The sequence below is a fragment of the Strigops habroptila genome, chromosome 7 (genome assembly GCF_004027225.2).
Source record: "Strigops habroptila isolate Jane chromosome 7, bStrHab1.2.pri, whole genome shotgun sequence".
Classification (NCBI taxonomy): domain Eukaryota; kingdom Metazoa; phylum Chordata; class Aves; order Psittaciformes; family Psittacidae; genus Strigops; species Strigops habroptila.
In genome coordinates, this window is record NC_044283.2 from 25,302,584 (window position 1) to 25,325,954 (window position 23,371).

Genomic DNA, 23,371 nt, shown 5'->3' on the forward strand with positions numbered 1-23,371 from the left:
TGCCAATGTGAAGAGCAAGAATTTGTTGGATGAAGATGGTGCATCAGCTGGTTAAGACATTTCACAGGAAAAATTAACCTGGAAATCAGAAATTGTAAAGGTGCAGGTCTAGATTTTCTGCAAGGGTTATAACAATGTCAACTACAGTTTTCACAAAGGTAGAAATGTAATGGAGAAGGAAGAAGAATGAGGGCAAAAATAAAGAATGCAGAAGAGGTCAGCTCTGTGATGAAAAGAGGTCTGAAAATCCGACTGGGTGCTCTGTTACTTTCACAAACCCCAGTTTTCCATTCATGGTTTTATACCATCAGCATCCTCTGGATAGTTTTCCAGCTGTAAATTATTTCTAATTTAGCATCTATTAAAATACTATTGGAATAGTGTATTCAGATGCTGCCACACTGTACAAGAGCTGACAGGCTGATCTTGGTTTACTTAAAATGGAAAACTGCTGCAATGGAATTATGTGTTCTTGTCTATTGCGTTTGAACCTCCTGTTGTGGAAAATTAGAAAAATAAACACTATGGTCTATATTGCTAATAGGCTTTTTTGCTTTTTATTTTTATTATTATTATTTTTTAAGCATTTCTCTTTCCATGTTGCTCTTTCCATGTTCTCTTTCCATGTTGTAGTTTTATATTGGAAATCTAGGAGAAGATGCCGTATGTGCTGCTATATGGGGTTTTGTCCTGATGTGTGTTTGCTTCCGTGAGCAAAGACACATAGAACATGATCGTTTTAACATTTTTTGATTTAATTTTTTAAATCTAGAAAATCTGACCAAACTGTTTTGAGATGACATGTTTGCATGTTACAATCCCTTTCAACATACTTCCTGCTATAGTAACTTCAGTTAGGTTCTGACTAAAGCACAACAAAAAACATTGTGAATCCTTTCAGCAATATAAAGTTTACATCAAAGCCCTTTATTAGTAAGTTTTTTTTGTCATAGCAGATGGAAATCTGAAGTTGATTTTCTGAATTCTCATCAGCATGTGTTTGTTGAGCATCCAGTGGTTCTACTCACATTTTTAATTCTTGCAAATTCTTTATCACTCTGGGGCAGAGGTAAGCAAGACGTTTGGTTGCATCAATGCATATGTGCTGTGAATCGATGGTGTGTATGTATACTTACAACAGCAGATAAATGACTAAGAACAGGTTATATTTTGAGGAGTTTTTGCCATTTGGATATGTTAATACACTTTGTTCATTACAATTAAAAAAGCCTCTTCCTGCCCTCTGCCAGCCTTTTCTCTTTGCAGAGTGTTACACATTTGTAAGGGAAATAGTTTTTAAAAAAGATTATTGTACTGCAGAGGTGCTTCTAACATCCTGCCTTTATACACTTCAAAAGTGCAAGTCAAGCTTATTTCACATTCTTAAAAATCAAGCTGCTTTTAAGCTGGTCCTTGCTTTGTTTGTGTAAAAGATTGTAGGACAGGTGGAGTAGCAGGAGACCGGATGATGCAGGAAGCTTCCTCTGGTCCTGTGTGCTGATGCATGCCTGCATATTAGTTAAGAGAGTAAGAACAGTTGTTTCAATGTATTATGTACCTAGTATTGTTTTTAAGGATTTCAAGCTAGATTTCTGCTTCAGGAAGAAGAAAAGTGCTGCTAACCTTAAGAGTTCTTTTTCTTTACTCAAAGGCTAGAAATTATATTTGACAATATGATTTGGTCATTTGAAATGGAATTTTTCTTACATGTGCTAATTTTATTCCAAACCACTGACCTCTAGCGGCTGGTTTGCAACTATGAAGCAAACCATTTTAGTAATTTAATCTGCTCCTCATGTGTCTATTGGCTATAGGAGAGTGTTTTTCAGGAGATTAATGTGTTTTCATGGTTTATTGTACTTTGGCTTCACAAGTACCTATCTGCCTTATGCATTAGAAAGAAGATAAAAGAAAACCAGATTTATAGTTAAGGTTTCTTTAAAGAAGTAACTACTCACAAGCCCAAATGTTTGTTGTGATTGTTGGGAAGCTAAAAAACCCTATGATCTGCAAGAGCATCCCATAATAAAGATCTTAAAACATATACTGTCAAATCCTTGTAGTGTTAGCAGAATCCTGATTCCTTTTTGCTCAGGATGTTGCTGCTTTACAATTGCAGTCTTTCCTACACATGTGGGTGTGGGATTATTGGTCCAGGACAGTAATATTTTAATCTTTTTCCTGCATAACCATGAAGTGCTCATTTCCGATATACATTGTATCAATCTATCCCTTTTCCCTAATTTGACTGTAGCTGCATATGCCCCAGTATAACTCCCACTGATTTTTGTGGTGATACTTTATCCTATCTTTCTTCTGTCCTCACAGCCTTTCCCTTCTTTACTTGTCCTGTCTCCTGCTGTTGTCTGCTCTTGTGAAACCCTTTCTCTCTTCTGGAATTCCCTCTTCCCTCTGCTTTATTGTACTCCCACTTCAACTGATTCTGCAGTACTGATGTCGGCTTTGCCTCCCAGAAGATCGGGTGTGAGTCACCAGGTTCCCAGGGAAAAGGATGTGGTTGCCAGTCTGTGCCGCGAGAGAACTGTGAGCTGCTGCACCAGCAGGTTATTAGCTGCCGGGCTGCTGCTGGGGTCAAAAGCACTGCTGCACACAGTTCCAGAAACTGGAGATGACTCCGCTGGTGTTCGGGTGAATGAACTACATGTTAATAATTGAAAAAACTTATCCGAACGCCAGAAATGAACGGTATTTGCTTCTAGTTTATGTTGATCTCTGACCCAGTGACCAGGAAAGAACTTTACAGACCTATGTGACTCAGTGGTGTTACGTGGACTTCTGAGGATTCAACATTTTGTGCTTCAGAAGAGTCATTCCCCTCACGTACCTGCTTGCCACAAAATATTTTCTTTTTTTCTGTTTAAATATTTTACCTGAAAAGCTTAAAGGCTGTTTGGGATCACTGGACACTTCACGTGTATTCATATTTTTTTTTTTTTAACTATCCGTTCAAACAATATATCTGTAGGATCATAAAAGGTACAAAATCAGAACAGTCTTTCCCTTTTAAAAACCTTGCTATGCTGCATGAAAGACATAAGGCTGGATGTTATGGGATTCTCAAAGCATAATTTAAACTATATTAAGTCATTACCTCAGCTCTTGCTGCTGATCTGGGGACACTGCAAGTCTCTGCTGTATGAATTTGAAATCTTTAATGAATTTCAGATTACAAAATATTCAAATTAGCTTTATAGCACATCATTTTTTTGTAAAAGGAACACTAAAATCCTTTCCTGTATCTTAGCCCTTACATATCACAGATGTCTTGCAAGGCAGTAACATTAAAGAATTTCATCATGATATACTGTTGTAGCTCAAGTAATCCAGTCAATTACTTGTTTCTTTTAAATAAACAGGAATGAGGAATGAAGTTTCCGAAGGTCTATGTTTCAATCCAGCTGCCTGTCTGTCTTGATCTGTAAGCAGTTCTAAGCAAACTTTTCAAGTGTCTCTGTAAAGCAGGTTCTAAATCTTAAAGGGTTGTACCCACACAGTCCCTGTTTTTCGTGAAGACCTGGTAAAGCAACTGAACCTTCTAAGTTTTTACTAGCAAAGTAATATGCTTTTGTCTTGGTTTAAGGTTCTCGAGTTTTTGCAAAAGGCTGCCTGAGGAAATGACTCTGATATGGTAGACAGCCTCCCTCTTGTGAGCAATAGATCCAGATTTTCACATGATAGGTATACGAGCAACCGCTGTCCCCTAGCCAGAGGTTCAGATAGCACAGAAGTACAAGCATGGCGTATATAAATATATATATATTCTTTTTAATCGGCTCAGAGTTCAGCAACTTCATTGTGAATATTTTTTTTTTGTACTTTTTTCTTTAAACTGGCTTGATTTTTGTGAAATATGGCCTTAAAATAGCTATTAAATAAGCATTATTCACAATTAAACCTTAGGATGCAAATCCCAACTATATCAAATGAAAATGTTGGCACTCAATGAGCAACATGATCTCCCCTATTCACTATGCCTATATACAGCAGTCTTTGCCACAGGCAAAAAGTTGCTTAATATAGTTTGGATGTGCCGAAATACATAAACAGCTTCCTTTCATTTAGGGCATTTCTCCATTCATTGCTAGTGATTGATAACTAATGGTTGTGATGCTCCATAAATAAGGTTTTGAGAATTTTGTCTTCAGATGCTGCAGCTACATGCCATGAGGTGTGGTAATTCATTATCAATTGCTTCATGTACCTGGCTTTCCCACACTGAATAGGTTGTAACTGATGCTCTTTTGCATGTTTCTTTGTCTTCTTTCCCAAGTTTGTGTTTATCAACAGAAAGGTTTATGCAGAGCTCTTGATCATGTAGATCCTCGTTGACCGCCACAATGGTAGTATCTACTAAATCTGTTTATGTTATTCCAGCTTTCCTTCCTGTTTCAGATGTACAACAACACAACCAGACAAGGCAAATTCAGTTACTCAGCTGGATAAAAGAATATGAAATAGCTTAGTAATTCCATTTGGTTTTGGATAGGAAATTATAAACCTAAATATTTTTAGAAGTAATGCAACAGTTAGCATCTCTTCTAGCATATAGCAGAGACTCCTCAGGAATTACAAATGTTTCAAGAATTTATATATTCTTTCAAACCACTTTATGTAGGAAAAATAAAGGCAACTCCATTATCTTCATGTTTCTTCTTTTTTTATTGTTAGGCTCTTGCCAAAATAACTGCAAAACATGCCTCAGCTGAATACTAGACCCCCAACTAAAACTGGTGAATTGACCTCACCTTTGCCACTTTACAACTTGCAGTGAATTTAGTGTTTAACTCCATTGCTGTACATCTGGTACTAATGACACAGCATCTGCTGCAATACTCCCAATTCACCTGATATGGCTGCAATTGCACTACTGGGAAGATGGGTGTTAATTATTTTATGCAAGTATTTTACTGCAATCTGCCTCCACCAGGCTTCTAGGAAAACTCGTACTGGCGATGCTAATCACTAGCTGGCTGGTAAAGAAGTTACGTGCCAGCAAACCTTGTTCAAAATCTAATTGGGTATGTTAAAGACAGTTACTGTAATAATTCTCCTTGATGATCAAATGCTTTGTGGATCATCGGGTGCATTAATTATCCACATTCCCTGCCAAGCTAACTTCTGGTGAGCTCCCATGTTCCTTCCAGTGTGTAGATGAAGACAAGGAAGCCAGAGACATTTTGTCAGTCATGTAAACTGATATCAAAGCTATTCTTGAAAAACTTTTTTATAACAAAGGTCTGTAATCTGCTGCCAGTGGGACTAATTACATGCATGGTCCTGAGCCAGACTGTGGGTGAGAAAGGATGAGTACAAGAAGAGATCACAACCCTCTGACTGCAGGATCATGAGCAGGGCGCTCCCTGCTCCCTCTCTCTGAAGAAAGAAGTTTTCTGTGTTAGATCCTGTGTCGTGGTTTAAGCCCAGCCGGTACCTCGGAACCACGCAGCCGCTCGCTCGCTCCCTCCCTCCCTTTCCCCTCCCCGCTCCCGGAGGGATGGGGAGGAGAATGGAAAGAACGTAACTCCCACGGGTTGAGATAAGAACAGTCCAGTAATTAACGTATAATATAAAACTACCACTGCTACCACCAATAAGGGAAATAACAAAGGGAGAGAAACCCAGGGCACCCCGTTTTATCAGCACCGACCCGGGAAGCACGTTTTCACACAAAAATCTTGCAAACAGATTCAGCATACGAGTCTTGGCGTTGTTACCTGTGCTAACAGACTTAGCACACACACATTATTTGCTCGTTACGAGCAATACCTGAGCGGCTCCCGACGCGCACTTCCGATGCCGCCCCGCTGGGGCTGAGTTAGGGCCGAGCCGATTTTAACCACCAGCCCAGTGCGGTGCAGTCCCGTCCCGCACCACCGCGGAAGCGACACTGAGGTGACGTGAGGTGAGGTGAACTGAAGCGCAGCAGCTGCTCCGCGCATGCGCAGCGGGACGGGCGGGTGAGTCAGCGGCGGCCACTGGCCGTCGTGCCCGCCCGGCGGCCCGCGGTCCCTCCGCACATCCGGGTGCCCCAGCGCCGCCCACCGCCGGCTTCCCGGCTACGGCTGCCGCTCGGGGCCCTCCGCCGCCGCGCCGCTCTTCTCCGATGCGAATCGCCGCCCGCTCGCCGGCCGCTGGCGTACGGCGGCGGCGAGCGGTCGGGCTCCGCGCGCGGCCTCCGCCATGATGCCGGCCCTGGCCGCCCAGCGGCGGGGCTGCCGCGGCCTCTACCGCCTGTACCTGCGCTGCCGGGCGGCGCCGCTCCCCCGCGCCTGCCACGGTGAGTCCCTGAGGGCCCGGCGCGCTGCACTGCGCCGGCGGACTGCCGGGAACCCGCGGGGAGGGCAGGGCCGGCGGACCCCCGCCTTCTCCGGTAGAGTCTCGTAGGGAGCTGTGATCAAGCTGGTTGCTGGCGCGGGGAACAGCGAGTGCCCGGGCGCAGGCGCGGCTGGTGGCAGCTGGTTTCGGGCGCCGGCAGGGCCGGGGATTCCTACGGGCATCTCCAGGCCGGGAGCCGTAGGGAGCGCAACCCGCCCGATGGGTATCGAGGCGAGGCGTGTCCTGGCGAGCGTAACACCTTATCGCGGGTGTTCTCACGGCCGCTGTAGGCCTGCTGCACTATCGACCCCTGTCTGGAGTAAAACCGATACGTCGTGCCCGAGTTGAGGCTGAAGTTTTTGATTATTGTGTAAAATGAAGTGCGGTCTTACAGGGTTTGTGTTGGTCTGAGGAATGAGCCCAGGCGTTTTCTTTAGGCCGTAGGTCCCCTGGAGTTTAAATTCTGACCTGTTTTGTCCCTCTTCATGTAATCACCTGTGGTTAAATTGCAGCAATACCCTTTAATGATTTCTCGTGTGTGTATGGGTTAGTAGGAAGACCATCCTCTAAACATGCTGATTGAAGTTTCCCGTTTTCAACTGGTCTAGTGTCACCAAAGCTTAGGAAACAACACTGCTCATCTCATGCCAGCTGTCTTGATTCTTCTGGGCTTTTGTCACATCAGCAACAACTAATACTCAATAACAGCTTATCTGCCTTTTTTTAGTGAAATTGTTTTTCTATAAGGTTCAAATTGGTCTATGCACACGTGCAGATGCTTCGGTACCATAGAGGACTAAAATGAAAGGAAAACTGTTGAGGCTTTCATGGAATAAACAGTTTTATAAAATATTTATAAAATATTACCGTCCTGTGAGAGGTGCATTGTTCATATATGATTAGTGATACTTTGCATGACTTGAGTTACCAGCACTGCTGACTTTTATTTTCTTTTCTTTATTCTTTCAATGAGTGCTTCCTAAAGCAGCCAATTTGCCTGTTGCGTTTCTTGTTGGAGGAGTCATTTACCCTCTCAGCAGAAGTATTTGTGCTGCCTAAAAGAAACCGGTTGCTAATACAGGTTGGCCTGTACTGTGTACAACTCTACTTCTGGCTGGTCTTTTGAAATCAAAGATTGCCCACCCAGGGTGATTTCTCAGTAGGGATTTTGCATGTTTATCTTGTAATTTGTCTGTTGCAACTGTTGGAAAATTTTAAATTCTTCTGCATAAATGTTTTATACAATGCTGTGTGCTTTCCTACGTAATTTGTGTAGCAAGTTGCTCTTAATGTGTAATGCACACAGTTCAGTTTTCCTTACTTGGTCAGCTGCGGTTTGTACAGAGTGTGCACAGGGTGAAATGAAATGGCAACACTGGCTAATGGTTCTGAAGTGCTCTGTATTTGTTCTTTTATCAATATTTGTTTTTTAAAAAACTTGAGGCAGTAGAACTAGGGCAGGGCTTAATGTATCAGCTAGTCTTACCAAACAGCTTTGGTTTTTGTTTTTTTTTTTTTTGGTGTCTTTTAGGCCCCTTAAGATCATCTAGAGCACTTGGGAAAAAGCACATACCAGCTTGTATGGGGAAAAAACCATAATGCTAGAATGAAGTTTAAAAGTGGGTGCTTGAAGGGAGGCAGTGAAAGCATGCTGTCTGCTCCTGTTTTGTAATTCCTAAACATAGGTAAAAAAAGCATAGATTTTAAAAGCTAAATTCCTATAACTTAGGCTGGTGTAGCTGTACCACCTTCCCTTCTTTTTCCTTACAAAATGGCTGCCTGAAATATCTTTCGTTCCTCCTCCTGTTAGGATGGCAAGCTTCAGTGAAAAGTGGGAATCTGTCTTGTCTTCTACCATGCCATCGTCTGCCTGTGCAGTTGATGAGTCAAGTGAGAGTTTATACCTCTAATGGTCAAAAAAAAGATCTTGGATCAGAAGACACAAAAGGGTCAACCCATGAAGAAACCCTGCATAAGGCTGGAACAGGTAGTACTAAGCTAAAACAGTATTTATAAGCTAAAGAGTATTTATATGAATGTAAAAACTTTAGGTATTTAACATTTCCACCCCCTCCATCCCCCAATTGTGTGATGTTAGGGTTGCAGAATTCTTAGTATTTGTTGCTTGTGGACACCTGTATATAAATTTCAAATGCATAAGCAGGGAGGAATGCTGAAATTTATTTCTTTGTCATTCTGGTATTTAAAGGATTTAAGTTTAGAGTAATCATTTAAAGTGGTGATGATAAAATGTAGATGTCAAGGGATTAAGTAATTTAAGAGATAAGAAATGGGATGTATTGCTCATCTTTTCCCACTTTGCTTGCTTACTTGAATTCTTTTTGTAGTATTTCAGGTTTGTTGTGTGAAATTGACTAGTGACAAAGATTGAATGAGTGAGAATACCAAGCACTATGACTTCTCCAGGTCAGGCTATAGATGACTTGTAAAGAAGGTTGAGCTGTTTCATGTACTAGAGCTTTCTAATCTGATGGTTGTCAGAACTGTAGCATTTGTGTTTAAACTTGATACAATGGACATAACCTGACCCTCCTTGCTGTTCAGTTTGATTCTCAATCTTGTGCTAGTTAGGTGCTTGTGAAATTCAGATCTGTCCTGTCCTTGCTCCATCATAGCTTCCTCTATTTTTGCTGCTTATTAAGTGTGAGACTGCACATGTTTGGGAGACTGCTATCTCCCAAAGAGATACAAATACTTTTTAAAAAGAAAACTCTCTTTCTTTGTGCTTTTATCTAAAGCTAAGTGGTCTATTAAGGGGTATTTCCTTTATTTATTGTCAGCCTAGTAGGTATTCATTCTTTCTTTAGTAACTTGTAAATTCCTGAGGCTTGCAGCAGTCTTTAAAAACTAGCAACTATAGCCAGCTGAAAGTATTACTTTTCTGATGTTTGGAAGTACAGAAGTAAATCTTAAATATTGTTCTGAGTGTAACAATTTGATACTGTTTCTTAAGTCTGTGATTGGATTTTAGAATTGGATAACAGTAAAGACCGTTTATGTTTTTGGAAAATCTTCAGCTGAAGGTGGTTGCTAGAGGGTGAGATTCTTGCAGAAGAATGTCTGCCTGAATATAGTGAAAGATTGTAGAGCCAGTTGTAGTTGTTGGTATTTTCTGGGTTCTTAATGTGCAGTTACTGATGTTAAAAATCAGACGTGAAAATAGCCTAGCACTATTGCTTTCATATTGTTGGCTGTCATCAGAAGGGATGTTCCCACCGTCTTCCACCCTGATTAGTCCCTCTTTTGTGCTGGCATTAATGACATTTAGGCCTGTTTTGTTAAAAATTAATTGCTTTCTTGTTTTGCAGAGCTAGGGTACAGGTAGGATCAGTAACCTGATCCTGTTCACTGTCTCTAAAATGGCTGGGAAGGTGCAGCCCTTTAGCGGCAGCACAGCCCTGAGCTGTAGTAAGCCTCGAGTGTAACTGTGCCACATGGGCACCGTGAGGCTTGCTTTTTGCTGAGAATGGGCGCTGACATATGCACGTGTATATGAAACTGCAGCCTAGAGATACTGTGCACAGACAAACAATCACTCTGAAGTTTATTCTGGAATGCATATTGTTATATGCACGCTTCATATAGGAGGTGTTTTCTGGAGTCTAGAGGATAGAATGTTCTTAGGCATTACAGACATATTAGTACTGTTTATTTTAAAAACCCGTGATACTTTGATAAAATTCTGAAAAGGTAGTATACTGTTTGTAAACATTGCCATACTTTTCTGGTAACTTAAGCATTTAGTAAATAATGGATCTCTTTTGGACCTCCATTCCTTTATCAGCAAACTTGGGAAATGCTTTTCCTGTTAATGTGATATTTAAAATATTATTTTATCCATCTTGAAAGTTCTATCAACCTCTGCTTGTCTGAAAAACAGTAATTGCGAATTGAAGTGAAATCTTATAACCCAATCTTCTGTTAAATAGTGGTGGTGATATTTCTTTTAGGGACATAAATGGTTGCACACAATTTTAGAAAAGAAGCTACTACTCAGTTTTTGCTAAGCAATCTCAGCTGAAGTGTTTTATCATGAATACTGGTAGATCGGCTGCCTGGTTTTTTAAATGAAGTAAGAAAAGAAAGGAAGAGCAAAGGGTTTTTTGCTTTTGTTTTCAAGTGAAACTGATGGGGTGATTGTATTAGGAATGCTAGTTATGTATGGTCCAGCCTTATTTGTTGTGTAGTAAGATCAGTTTAATGAATTTGTGTTATTTTTCAAAGGAAGTGTGCTTGGATTATCATTAGCCTTAGTCCCCAGTTGCTGTTAGGGCGATAACTAATTGCCTAATGGAAAGATAGTTATGTAGTCCAAGTTTCAAGAATATCTGACCTTTGAGTAATTTGGGTAGCATGTTAAGCTAGAATCATCTCATTAATTAACACAAACCTGCTTGAAAATATTTTTTTTGGGAGTATATCACTTTCAGTAATGTTTTAATTTCATTAATGACTGTGGATGTGTAGCAAACCTGCAGTGTTAGGGCACGAAAGAGTGGGTATGTTGGTTTGATGTGTTAGAATCATGAGGTTTTTGTTCTGAAAGCTGTGTGAAGATGTACAAGACAAGGATGCAGTGTTTGTTTGAATTGTCAAGTAGAACTTCTGGTTTCTAAGTGGAAATCTCACTGAAATGAATGGAATTTATTATTTTCCAAATATTAAGTTTCACTTTACTGTAAATTATATTTCATTGGCTTTTTATGGAATAATGTCCTCAAATTTCAAAACCAGCTGGAATACTTTGTTTTCATTCTAGCTCCAGCTTGTGACCCAGGAGTTGTGGACTTTAATTTAAAAATTCTGTATTTTAAGGAGCTAGCATTTTGGAAGGGGAAAAGCTCCAGTCCCTTAAAACTGAATTACATCTTGAAAGCTTTTTGAGACTCTGGTGATCAGCAGCCATAAACTATATAGATTTCATTATATTTACTAGTCTAAAACTCTGCATGAAACTTGTCCCAAACTAAAAGTATACTATTAAAATGTTTTTCAAAAATTCAGGATACTTTCTGGAATATGTTGCAAGTTGGTTCTCTTCTACAAGCTGCTAGGAGTTTATTGATCAATGCTATATTAAATGCCTTATTTTGTTATTTATTTTTTTTAGTGTTGCTGTCTTTTTATTTTGAGAGTTTTAAATGTTGGAAATGTAGCAAAAATGTTTTTTAGTTATCAGGGTGGAAAGCACTATGAAGAGATATTCCTATTTTGTTACGTCAACTAAACTCTTTACTAAAAAGTAGGTGCTTCTGTAATTACAGCGAGGTTTATTTTTATTTTACAGGACAAGATGCAACCAATGCAGGCCAAAAGCCGTCTGTCCTTAAAGAGCCAATCCAAGTAAAAGGTGAAGAAGTACTTTTTATATTGAAACTTTACTACTGTGTGTGAATAGTTAAAAAGAGTGTAAGGAAACCATGGTTCCTCTTCAACTGTGTAACAACTTTATGTGAATAACATTTTAAAACACACTTGTATGTCAGCTTTGTTTGGTACCCGGTTGTTTGAAAATGACTCATGAAAAATCAAATGTAGAAGTATTCCTTCTGTTTACTTGCCCTTCTGTGCAGTTATTAATAGTTTTATTTGAGCTGATGAGTTTGTCAGGAAAAGACTAATTTGTTTTCTTACCTGTTATCACAGTCCTCCTTTCATGTTTTTAGGCATGTCCATTCACCGTCTCAGACCTAATGTGGCTAAGCTGAATATTTGATCTTCCCCTGTTCCTTCTAAGTCTTCCTCTGTTCCTTCTTATTGCTAAGTTAATCTAATCAGTGTTGCTTCTAAATATATTTTGATCACATGAACTGCCTAATCTGAGTCCTGTAATACTCCCATTTGTGTCTGTAGTAATGTAGTGGGTTGACCTGGCTGGATGCCTGGTGCCCACCAAAGCTGCTCTATCACTCCCCCTCCTCAACTAAACACAGGAGAGAAAATCTAATGAAAGGCTTGTGGGTTAAGATCAGGACAGCAATTACTGTCATAGGCAAAACAGATTCGATTTGAGGAAAATTAGTTTTATTTATTACCAATCAAATCAATAGGGTAATGAAAAACAAAAACCTAAATCTTAAAACACCTTCCCCCCACCCTCCCTTCTTCCTGGACTTAAATTTACACCCCGATTTTTTTCTACCTCCTCCCCTTGCCAGAGAATAGTGGCTGTGGTCAGTTCATCACATGCTGTCTCTGCTGCTCCTTCCTCCTCAAGAGGAGGACTTCTCACACTCTTCTCCTGCTCCAGCGTGGGGAACAGGGGAAGACATGTCTCCCATGGCAGACAGTCTTCCACGAACTTCTCCAACATGGGCCCTTCCCACAGGATGCAGTTCTTCACAAACTGCTCCAGTGTGGGTCCCCTTCATGGGGTGCAGTCCTTCAGGAACAGACTGCTCCAGTGTGGGTCCCCTTCATGGGGTGCAGTCCTTCAGGAACAGACTGCTCCAGTGTGGGTCCCCTTCATGGGGTGCAGTCCTTCAGGAACAGACTGCTCCAGTGTGGGTTCCTTTCATGGGGTGCAGTCCTTCAGGAACAGACTGCTTCAGTGTGGGTCCCTTCCATGGGGTGCAGTCCTTCAGGAACAGATTGCTCCAGCGTGGGTTCCCTGCAGGATCACAAGTCCTGCCAGCAAACCTGCTCTGGCATGGGCTCCTCTCTCCACGGGGCCACAGGTCCTGCCAGGAGCCTGCTCCAGCACAGGATTCCCACAGGGTCACAGCCTTCTTCAGGCATCCCCCTGCTCTGGCATGGGGTCCTCCATGGTCTGCAGGTGGATTTCTGTTCCACCATGGACCTCCATGGACTGCAGGGGCACAGCTTGACTTACCATGGTCTCCTCCACAGGCTGCAGGGGAGTCTCTGATCCGGTGCTTGGAGCGCCTCCTTCCCTCCTTCTTCACTGACCTTCATGTCTGCAGAGCTGTTCCTCTCATGCATTCTCACTCTTTTCTTTGGCTGCAATTCCTCCTGAGCAGTAACTTCTTCCCCATCTTAAATACATTATCCCAGAGATGCTACCACTGTGGCTGATGGGCTCGGCCTTGGCCAGTGGTGGGTCTGTCTTAGAGCTGGCTGATGTTGGCTCTGTTTGACATAGGGGAAGCTTCTAGCAGCTTCTACAGAAACCATCACTGTAGCACCTCTGCTACCAAAACCTTGCCATGTAAACCCCATACAAGTAAATACATGCTTTTGTCTTTAGTTACATTATTTAAAAACAGAAGTAGGTAAAATAAATGCTTAACTTGCTTTTATGATTTCATGTTCTTAATTTATCACAAGATGATTTCACTCCATCTTCACTCTGATAGTTTCTATTATGTTATTGTGAGAATTATGCTTTTAAAAACTCCTGTGCTTTTGATCGCTTCTAGCCTTCTGTGTATGTGAAGAACTTTATCAAAAGAGAAATTGCCATTTCTCTTTAAACTCCGTCCAAAAAAAAAAATTTCTCTGGAGTGAAGGTGACTCCAGAGAAGCAGGCTGTAAACTGTATGAAAATGAAAATGCTTTCCCGTCTTTCCCCAAATTTAAAGAAACATGAAATCATAATGCTTGTTGGTAACAAGGTGAGATCAGGATCTCTGGATGTGTATTTTCTGCAAGCTTTTGTCTACATCCTTTATGTCAATTTCTTTGGGTCTGTTGTCACTTAGTGTATGCCTGCAGGGGGAGCATACAAGGTAGATAGGAGAAATTAGAGAGGCTGAGAAATAATTGTAAAAATAGATGTATCTTTCAGTGGAAAGAGAGTTTTGCCTCTAGATTATAGGCAAGCAAGAATTTAAAGATTTTGATAGCGTCTAGAAAGCAGAATTCTAGTCTTCAGATGCTGCTACAACTTAGAAACTTACTGATCCAAGTATTACTAAGACAGTAACATTTTAAAAGAATCATTGATCTTAAAAATTTGCGCAGTTTAAAGTGTTTTATTTACATCATCTTTTATTTGGCTTTGTCTTGGAAATATCAAATTGACTTTTTCCCCCCCTCCACATTTGTTGCCTATTTTATACAGTTGTTTGAGCTAGGCGTAGGTTTGTTGAGATATTCTGCAATGTACAATTGGTTATAGTATTTTCTTTTAGTGAAATTCATCTATGCTTCTGAAAGATGGATTAGTAAGTGTTTGATAAATCCAGGAGTTATTTTTCACTAAGATTAATATGCCTTGGATATATGTGGAGAAAAGATGGGAAGTGTTCTTGTTTAAAAATATTTGTCCTGTTCTAACCTTAGTAAATGATGGACTGTTTTTTGGAGAAATCTTTTTTTTTTTTTTTTTTTTTTTTTTTTTTATTTATTTGTCACCTTTGCTCAGGAGCATTGTGGGATGAATGCGATTGCTCAAGTACTAAAAAAATTGTTTAAGGTCAAACTGGCTGACAGAAATTAGATTATTATGATAAATACTAATATCTGTAGTGTTAGTGCATTGTTTAGTGTCAAGCAATGTATTTTGCCTTCAAGCTTTCAAAACTTAGAAATAAAACAGTGTAGAACTCTGGGAAGTAGTCTGTTTCTGAAAGTATCTGTGACTTAAGGAGTAGTTCTGGAAATCCTATCAATCCTGTGATGCACAGGAGATTTGTATGTGCTCATAAGTCTTCTCACCTGCAGAGCTTTTTGTTTTCAGTTGTGCTCTTTAATGTTATAGCCTTCAGCAATTATTGGCACTTCTTCCAGTAAATATAACATTTTTAATAGAAATGAGCATATAGTGACTTACATTTGAAAATAAGTTGAAGTTATGTATGTATACACAAGCAGGAAATAATTGCATAAATTTAAAATTCCATTTATACTTTTTCTGAATAATTTTCCTTGTGCATGAAAATCTGGTAAGAGTACATCTTCTAGATATACAAAGCATTATAAATTTATATTTTTAATTGCTATAAATGCCTAATGTTAAGTATGCTAATTTTGAAAATAATAGTTGAGAAAAACGACATGTATAGTCTTAGTTCTCTGTAAGCTGCACAAAGGTCAAAAATCTTATCTGCAGAAGGTGCAATCGGTTAAGTATTGAAAAAAAGCAACTGGATCTCTGTGTGGCCATTTAATTTGCTAAAGCAAGGGTTTCCAAATTGCCGTATTTGAATGCTATCCTAGTAGCCAAACACCATCTCTGACATGAAAGTTGGAGAAGTAGCTGACAGTGGCAGTTAAGTGGATGTTTCAGAGCTCTGACATACAATTTAGCATGTAGCGTTTTTGGAGGTAGATCATTCTACTGTACTCATTTCCACAATGAAGAACGTTCCTTTCTCTTCGCTATAAGCTTTTGATCTCGCTGGTAAGCATTGTTTTCAGATCTCTACTTAGAGGTACGGTGATACGACACTAGGTTGAATTTTAAAGTGTCTGCCGTAGTCTCCGTGAGTGACTTAACTTGCTTATCTCTTTCTGTTTTTAAGTGAAAGCAGTCCTTAAAAAAAGAGAGTATGGACCAAAATATACAAAGAATAACTTCATCACTGGAGTAAGAGCAATAAATGAGTTTTGTCTTAAATCCAGGTATGATGGGTTTGAATTGAGATTTAAATTGTAAATATTTGTTCATATGTGCTTCAAACATAATTATAGTCATAGAGTGATTTTGTATAGCAACTTTTTCTAAATGCTTTTGTGGTTTATGTAATCATAAGTGGCTGAAATTAGTTCTTGTTTACTTAGTGTTACAGTGGATTAGGAACTTGCACTTAGTTTGCATGTTTCCGTAGCTGCTGCTTAAAGGAATTTATTTGTACTTATATGACCATAAATCTACTCGGGGGGAGTCTTGGGGTGAGCAGCTAGTTATAAGGGGGGAATGGCAAACAACTCTTCAGCATTTTGGGGTCATGATGGTTTGATGTGAACATTTGTAAAAGACAAGTGAAAACTTCATGTTATGTGAGTTCTGTTACTTGGAATAAAATGTAATCTGGTTAATTGTAATCTAACTATTGTTACTTGATTCGTATTTACTGCCGTTTACTATGTGCCATGCCTGCCAGCAGATCTTACTAAGTATTGCTGTAGTTGAGGTGTCTGTTGGATTTCATGCATGTTGTGTGTGTGTGTCCCATATTAAATCTAAAGGCTTAGCAGCTTTGTTTATAACTTTTTATGCTGTCACTGTTGCTCCCCAGTTTTTTCATATAGTGTACGTGACCAGGCTTAGTCTTTGCTGAGAATCCACTGTCAAATTATACTTAGTCCTCAGCCATATTTTTATCATAACTACCTTGTTGTGTAGAGAAATACCTAGCTCAAGTTTTGCTGGATTGACTGAAAGGGGCAACGGGGAAATGGAAAAAGGACTAGATAATTGGTTGGGCTAAAAATGAAATGTTCTGTTGTATTAAAAAAAAAAAAACCAAAAAAACCCAAAAAACCAAAACAAAAAAAAAACAAAGCCTGATGCTTCTCAATGTAGATGCTCTAACATGTATCTCAGCATGGCACATTTATCTGTTCCCTCAAGTAGCTTTGTTATCTCCAACCTTTTGCAGCTTGTGCTGGGTGTGTAGGTTTTGAGGTTATATTTCTTAACTTTTCATGTCATGTGACTTCTGATTTCCATTTCAAGATGTTAAGCCATGAACCCCCTTGTTTAGCACTTGTGCACAGCATCAATTACATGCAGATTCATTGGATGTTGTAGTATCCAATGTTTTATTACTTTCTTTCATGTATAGTGTTTCGTGGTGTGAGGACATGATTTGAATGTTTGAGTGTGGAGGAAAACTCTGGTTTTCAATAGCATCCTAGAGATCGGTTGCTTCATGTTGCGTATCTGTTCTGTTGGGCTCAAATAAACAACTTCAGGTTTTTGTTCTGCAAATTAATATCAAAATTGAGGAAGATTGTTCAAACATAAAAGTAAAATTAGAATAATATGAACTTTTTCTTGCACTGAACTGTTTGTCCCTTTTCCTTAGTGATTTAGACCAGCTGAGGAAAATTAAACGACGAAGCCCCCATGATGATACTGAGACTTTCACTGTATACCTGAGATCGGATGTAGAGGCAAAGTAAGAACATACGTATGAAGAAAAATGTTTGCATCATTTAAAATGTATTATATGAAGACTCCTCCCCACCTCCTTTTAAAAGTCAGGTTTACAGTGTGAAAGGACAATAATGTTTTCCATTTTCTATCTGAACACTTTTTATATCCTTATTACTGTAATAATTACATGGTATATATACAGTTGGAGGGTATGTTTCATATGTCTAAAGATGAAGTGCTTGTCCTCAGCCCCTTCTTGCCCAGCTTTTTATTGAGTAGTCTGCATGACTTATGAGAAAGAATGATGGGGTGATCTGCTTTTAGGAAAGGCATTTTAGTGTAGTAAAACTGAAAAGAAGTTGCATAAATAGAACCATTGCTAGGTTACTTTTACTCTGTGCAGGTCTCTTGAAGTTTGGGGTAGTCCAGAGGCTCTTGCTAGAGAAAGAAAACGACGTAAAGAAGCAGAGATCAAATACAGAGAAAGTGAGTATAGAATTTTCAAATAACTTCAAATGTAAACAACTTTTTTTTTTTTTAAATCAACTCACTGAGAACATACAAATATGGAATTAGCAATTGCTGATACGCTTTTATAGCATAATGTTAGAGTGTATCTATGCAGATATAGTGTGTTACTATCTTGCAATTTATCTGTGCTATACAGCAGGAATATACATTTAGTTGATATCTATAGTCATACTTTGTTTTTTGGGGAGGAGCTTTCAATTTTTAGATTAAAATCTTCAATGGTTCTTGATTTTTTAATTGAGAACTTTGAAAAGACTTAAACCCAATCCAAATCTTTATATTGTACCGTTACTCCTTTATTTTTCCTCTGAAATGAATTCAGCTTACCTTTGTGCTTCAGAAGGTGGGGAAATCACCCCCACATCACCTTTTGCTTAAAATTGTCGTCCTTGCTGGTATTATCAGTAACAGGTACAGTCAAATCAGTAGTTTGTAATGGATTTTGATCTATCTAGCCAGTTAAAATCACAGAAGAGGCAATATTGCTTCAAGATACTGATTTCAATTATGCACCTTAAAATTAGAGGTCTTGTAAAATTTTTTTAAACAGTTTTGCTATTGGAACACCCTTGTAGTAAAAAGGCTAGAGCTGCAGGCACTTGTTAAGGCACCTCTAAGTACTTGTACTGAGAGTGCAGCTTGTACTCTACTGGCTGTTTTAATCTATTTAAATTGTTCTAGACAATGTATTTTGGGTAACTCTGTAGGGAAGAATGTAGCACTACAGCTTCTAGATACTGTAGCATACTAATGTTTATTTTCAAGTTACTGAACATCACTAGTGGATGGAAAAATACTGACATTAAGAGACTTGGTTTGAAAAATCCTTTGCCTTCTCCTTCATGGTTAAAGGGTGAGAGGGAGGCACTAGAAGGTCTGGATGTGGTGCAGTGTATTTGGAATTTTTCCCCTCTGTGTATCATCCTTTGTTGGTAGAAATGGCAACAATGTGTAAGGTAACAGACTGTATTTGGCATGTGTATATAACAATATGTTTCTGATTAACAATACCAGGAGACGAGTTTATCACAAAGAAAGATAGACCATGTAGCCCTTTCTAGGAGGAGTTGTCTGCTGCATTAAAAAAAAAAAAAAACAAAACACTTAAAATTCCTGAAAATACTGGTTCCTAGTATGTATTCGTGATGGTAATTTTGTATTGCAGAAATATTTCGAAACCAAAGGCTGTTGTGGGAATACAAGGAGTTCTTTGGAAATACTAAGGTATGTTTTGAAGTTTTTTTGGCTAGAAAAGTGCCATGAGAGATACTATGACACTTTTAGAAGGAAACAGTTGTGAAATGGTTGCATAAGCTTAACTAGCTTAATATTATTGGAAGATTTATTCGCACTGTAACGTACAAATCTGTCTCTGATTGTAGTGCAGTGGTAAATGTTATGATGCCGGTTCAAATGGGTTCCTATTGGGGCAGTGTAATCCGCCAGTAAGGTGTTTTGTTTAGTCAGTTGTATTATTCACAAATTATTGTATTATTCACAAATACAGCTGCAGTTTTGTTATTTCATGTATAGCCTATAAACACATACAGTAAATATATTGTTATTTTAAAGGAATAAAGTAGGTTTCTTAAGGAAAAAACCCAGAGCATTAACACTTTGCTCTATGCCCTACTGGCCCTTCCTCTCTGCTTCAGCAGACCCATTCCCTAGATCTAGGTGCTCTGCTATGATCGAATGATTTCTTAATCTTTCTGCTGTGCAGCTGGCTCCTGTCCTTATGGTTGCAGTGGCTCCTGCTGGGGGCTTTGTTGGTGGTTCATCCTTTTTATAGCCATCCATTTGTAGAAAAGTGTAAGGCTCAAATGCAGTTTGGGTGAGCATTCAGTAGAAAATTAGCAGGCTTCAAGGACTGTAGCTTCACTCTTGCAAAGCAGGACAATGCAAAGTTTTTATTAAATAATCTGTTTCGTAGGTTCTTCATGAGGTCAAGTTTTGGTTATTTTATTTTAATAATCTCTTATCTCTTTATTTAGCCACGCTCCAGTGCAGCAGCTATGTTTTTCAAGGGACCAGGGAAGGTGGTAATGGTAGCTATTTGCATGTAAGTTAAAAAAGTTTTGTTTAAGCAAGGATAAAATGATTTATTTTCATTATCCTGGAAATGAGAACAGTCTGTGTATTCAAGCTAAAGATACCTGTGTCTCTGTAACTGATATTAATAGGTTTGTTTATTCATTGTTGGTGAGACAGAGTTTAGGTAAATGCATTCATCAATATATAGACATCAGGGTTAAAATATATCTATGATCAGAGAAGAGCAAATTTTTTGATCAGGCTAAGCAATTTATTAAAGCAAAACCTAAAATTTTGAAGGACATGGAGGAGCAGGCATTTAAAGTTGTCCTTTTTTCTTGCTCCTCCTTCCTGAGAGGAGCTTCTCATATGTTTTGAATAATCTTCCATATAACCAACAGAAAAGAATTGACTTCTTTCTGCTGTTATTCAAGGATATTTTAGGAGGTTTTTGCCTTTCACATGTGTTATAGGTTTGAATAAAACAAAACTAGCTATACCAATTTAAAGCAAATGAACACAGATACTATCTGGCATGAAATACATAGAAGTGTGTTATGTTTCTGTCGGGAGAAAACATTTTGAGCAGGAAATAACTCTTTGAGTTTTCCTATAAAACTATATGCTTTTTGCTGGGGGAAAGGGGAGGATTTCAAACCATGTTTGACTGAAAATGTCCCTCTTTAGTATTCAACTAGTAATTATTCAGAGCTTTCTAAGTAAAAGCATGTAAGAACTGCTAGTATGGATGTTTATAATGGGGGAAAAAAAATGGGGGAGGGGCTTGTATGGTCACTTTCACCTCCTTTGCTTTCTTACAGTCATCTAGACAAAACAGACCTTTCCTCCTGCTTTGTAAATAGGGCATTGCTATAAACATTGCAGTCTGTACTTCATAAATACCTTTTGAATGATGAGGTAATTTTATAGATGAATGCCTGGCAGATAGGCCAGCAAAAGTTTATGGAGCCTATTGTATTGTTCAGTCATCTTTATGTGGAACTTTTTAGAAGTGGCACTCAAATACCTGATGGCTTTTCAGAGATCTTAGTCAAGACTACTATCAGTGCTCTCTTGTTTGTGGCCCCGATCTTGATACCAGGATGATTTTTAGTGGCTTGTGGTTTTGGGGTCAAGAAAGGCCAATCTGTCTTAACTTCTCCAGTTGTGATGATAAGGTAGGCTTCGCACAAACTTCAGGCTTCCATAGTGAGGATGAAATGTCGTTCAGTCAAAGGCAGAGTCCTAGCTAGCTTCAAAGGCAGACTAGCTGCATTGGCACCTTCTGTGTTGTTAATAGAGTTGCTATGTGCAAAGAAAAACTTCGAAGCTGTGGTAGGGAAATACAGGAAGGTAATGCTTTTATCAAAAAGGGAACGCTACATTTTTAGCAAAACATTCTTTAGGGTTTGGCATTGTTGCAGTGATTTCATTGTCATGCTAATGCTTTACCGTTTAAACCATACAGAGTTTGCATGGCATATAATATTTATTAAAAATTAGTAGTGGTCCAGGATGTTAGTAATGTTACTGCTTCTTTAAAAATAGATGTGGTGAAATGTGTTTAGTTCTCAAATGAAATGTCGAGCCAAAATAGACTTTTTTTCTCCATAAATTTGTAATGGATGTAAATATTCAATATTTTCAGTTTGATTATTTTGACTTTTTTAAGTAAATCAGACCAGGTCCTTCTAGACCATTGCTTATGTGGTGAGGTAGCGTATGAAAAGTGGGCAATCCCATCACAGTACAATTCCCTATATGTATTTCTCAGTTCCTCTTAATTCCTGTTCCCCATATACATCTTGGGGTTTTGTGGTGGTTATCTTTGAAAACAAATCTGGAATGATAAATTTGTAAGAAGTGCCCTTTAATGCCTTTCAAGTTTACGGTTTACAGTTGTTTTGAATGAAACTGCTTATTTTCTAGGTGCAGGAGAGGCTTATTAGAAAATGCTGTATAGTAGTAGATTTAGTAAGTACAGTAATAGAATTGTACTAGTGAAACATGGTGGGTATTATTATTATTATTTCTTGGCATGATGTCCAAGACATTACAGTACATCTTTTTCAAGACTTTACCTAGCTTTGGTTTAAGTTCTCTTAAGATTTCCTACTCTTTCAGGTCCATGTGGATAGAAAGGAGATAGCTAAATCAGTCAGTCTGGTTCATTTCAGTAAAATAGAGAATATACTTTCTGATTTGGTGGTCACTGATGTAAAAGATAACTTTGTTTCGAACTGATTGAGATACTGAGTATCTCTCTTCTCAGAATCTGCTGGTTTTGGATTTCTTCTGCTGTTTAAAAAGTTAGTAGTTATATCTCCAATAGAATTTAGGCTTTCACAGGGCTTAGTATTTTCAAATGTAGTGGTGAATTTTTTTTTTTTTTAAAGCAAAATGTGTTTTCCTTGCAGTAAAAACCTGACTTTGTTTTTTCTTTTCCCCCAAAATGACTTTTATCTATTATCTTATATTGGTGTGAACATCTAGTTAGAAAGGAAACACTAAATAGCCTTGATGGCTCTGTAGACTCGTGGTTTTTGTAATCATTTCCTGCATAGCAATCTTTCTGTCCTATGTCTCTGACTTCTTGGGCATCATTAATAGATGGATTTTGCTGGGCCCGACACTTGAAAATATTAGTGTGGTTTCTTTTTAGATTTCTAGGATGCCAGATTTCTTCACAAATTCATAATTTGTAGGGGTGAAATAATATCATCTGAGTGCCTACTGTGTCATCTGAAGAGGTGGGGGCCTCACAACTGAAATGTACGTTCAGATAAGCTGTCAGCTCCAATAATACAACGAGAGAAACAAAAGTCAACCGTCTGTGCTCATGAATCCTGCTGTGATTTATTTAATTTTCTTTCTATGCTAAAGATGCACTATGCTGTGAATTGGAGGAACTTATAATTAACACAGGGAGTTTAAATTATTGTTTAATGTTACAATAGCCTTCCTTTCTTCTTGGGATATCCACCAACTTGTGCATGTTTTACTGTCTTCCTATAAATTATGGTAATGCTTCACCATCGTATGAGGTAATGAGACTAAATTAAAAATTGTGAAGCACATTCAGGCCGTTGTATGGCAGGAGTTATAGAAAACAGTGCTACCTTTTACTTGAAGAAATGAATGTATTTTCATAGAAATTCCTTGAGGATGACCTTGGAAATGAATCTGATTTAATCAACTATATAATTTAGTGTGTGGCAAGAGGCTGGACTTGTGCTTCCTCTATCTTAAATATAATTTTTAGCATCTGGGTGTTCAAGAATGCAACTGCAAGATGTTAATATTTATTTATAACACTTAATTTTATTCAAATACTTTAAAAAATTGCCAATAAGATAAGCTGAAATATATGTAAAAAAGAGGAGAATGTTAATAGTCCTTTAGACTAATTTTCTTTGCAATATGATTGTAACAATTACCCTACTG

At 38.6% G+C, this 23,371-nt stretch overlaps 1 protein-coding gene across 4 annotated transcripts in view; it reads left to right on the plus strand.

The window, feature by feature from the left end:
• Positions 1–5,960: 5,960 nt before the first annotated feature.
• The window catches only part of SLC30A9 (solute carrier family 30 member 9), a 42,525-nt gene continuing 25,114 nt past the window's right edge, over positions 5,961–23,371 (plus strand). For 2 of the 4 annotated variants that reach the window (XM_030491377.1, XM_030491380.1), the window contains exons 1-8: positions 5,961–6,298; positions 8,147–8,323; positions 11,645–11,707; positions 15,783–15,882; positions 17,292–17,384; positions 17,766–17,848; positions 19,059–19,117; positions 19,888–19,955. In XM_030491377.1, coding sequence (XP_030347237.1) covers positions 6,202–6,298; positions 8,147–8,323; positions 11,645–11,707; positions 15,783–15,882; positions 17,292–17,384; positions 17,766–17,848; positions 19,059–19,117; positions 19,888–19,955 — 740 coding nt within the window. In that variant the 5' untranslated portion in view covers positions 5,961–6,201. Of the gene's footprint in view, positions 6,299–7,014; positions 7,418–8,146; positions 8,324–11,644; positions 11,708–15,782; positions 15,883–17,291; positions 17,385–17,765; positions 17,849–19,058; positions 19,118–19,887; positions 19,956–23,371 lie in introns of those variants that run through there. The other 2 variants (XM_030491378.1, XM_030491379.1) reach the window with 2 other exon arrangements.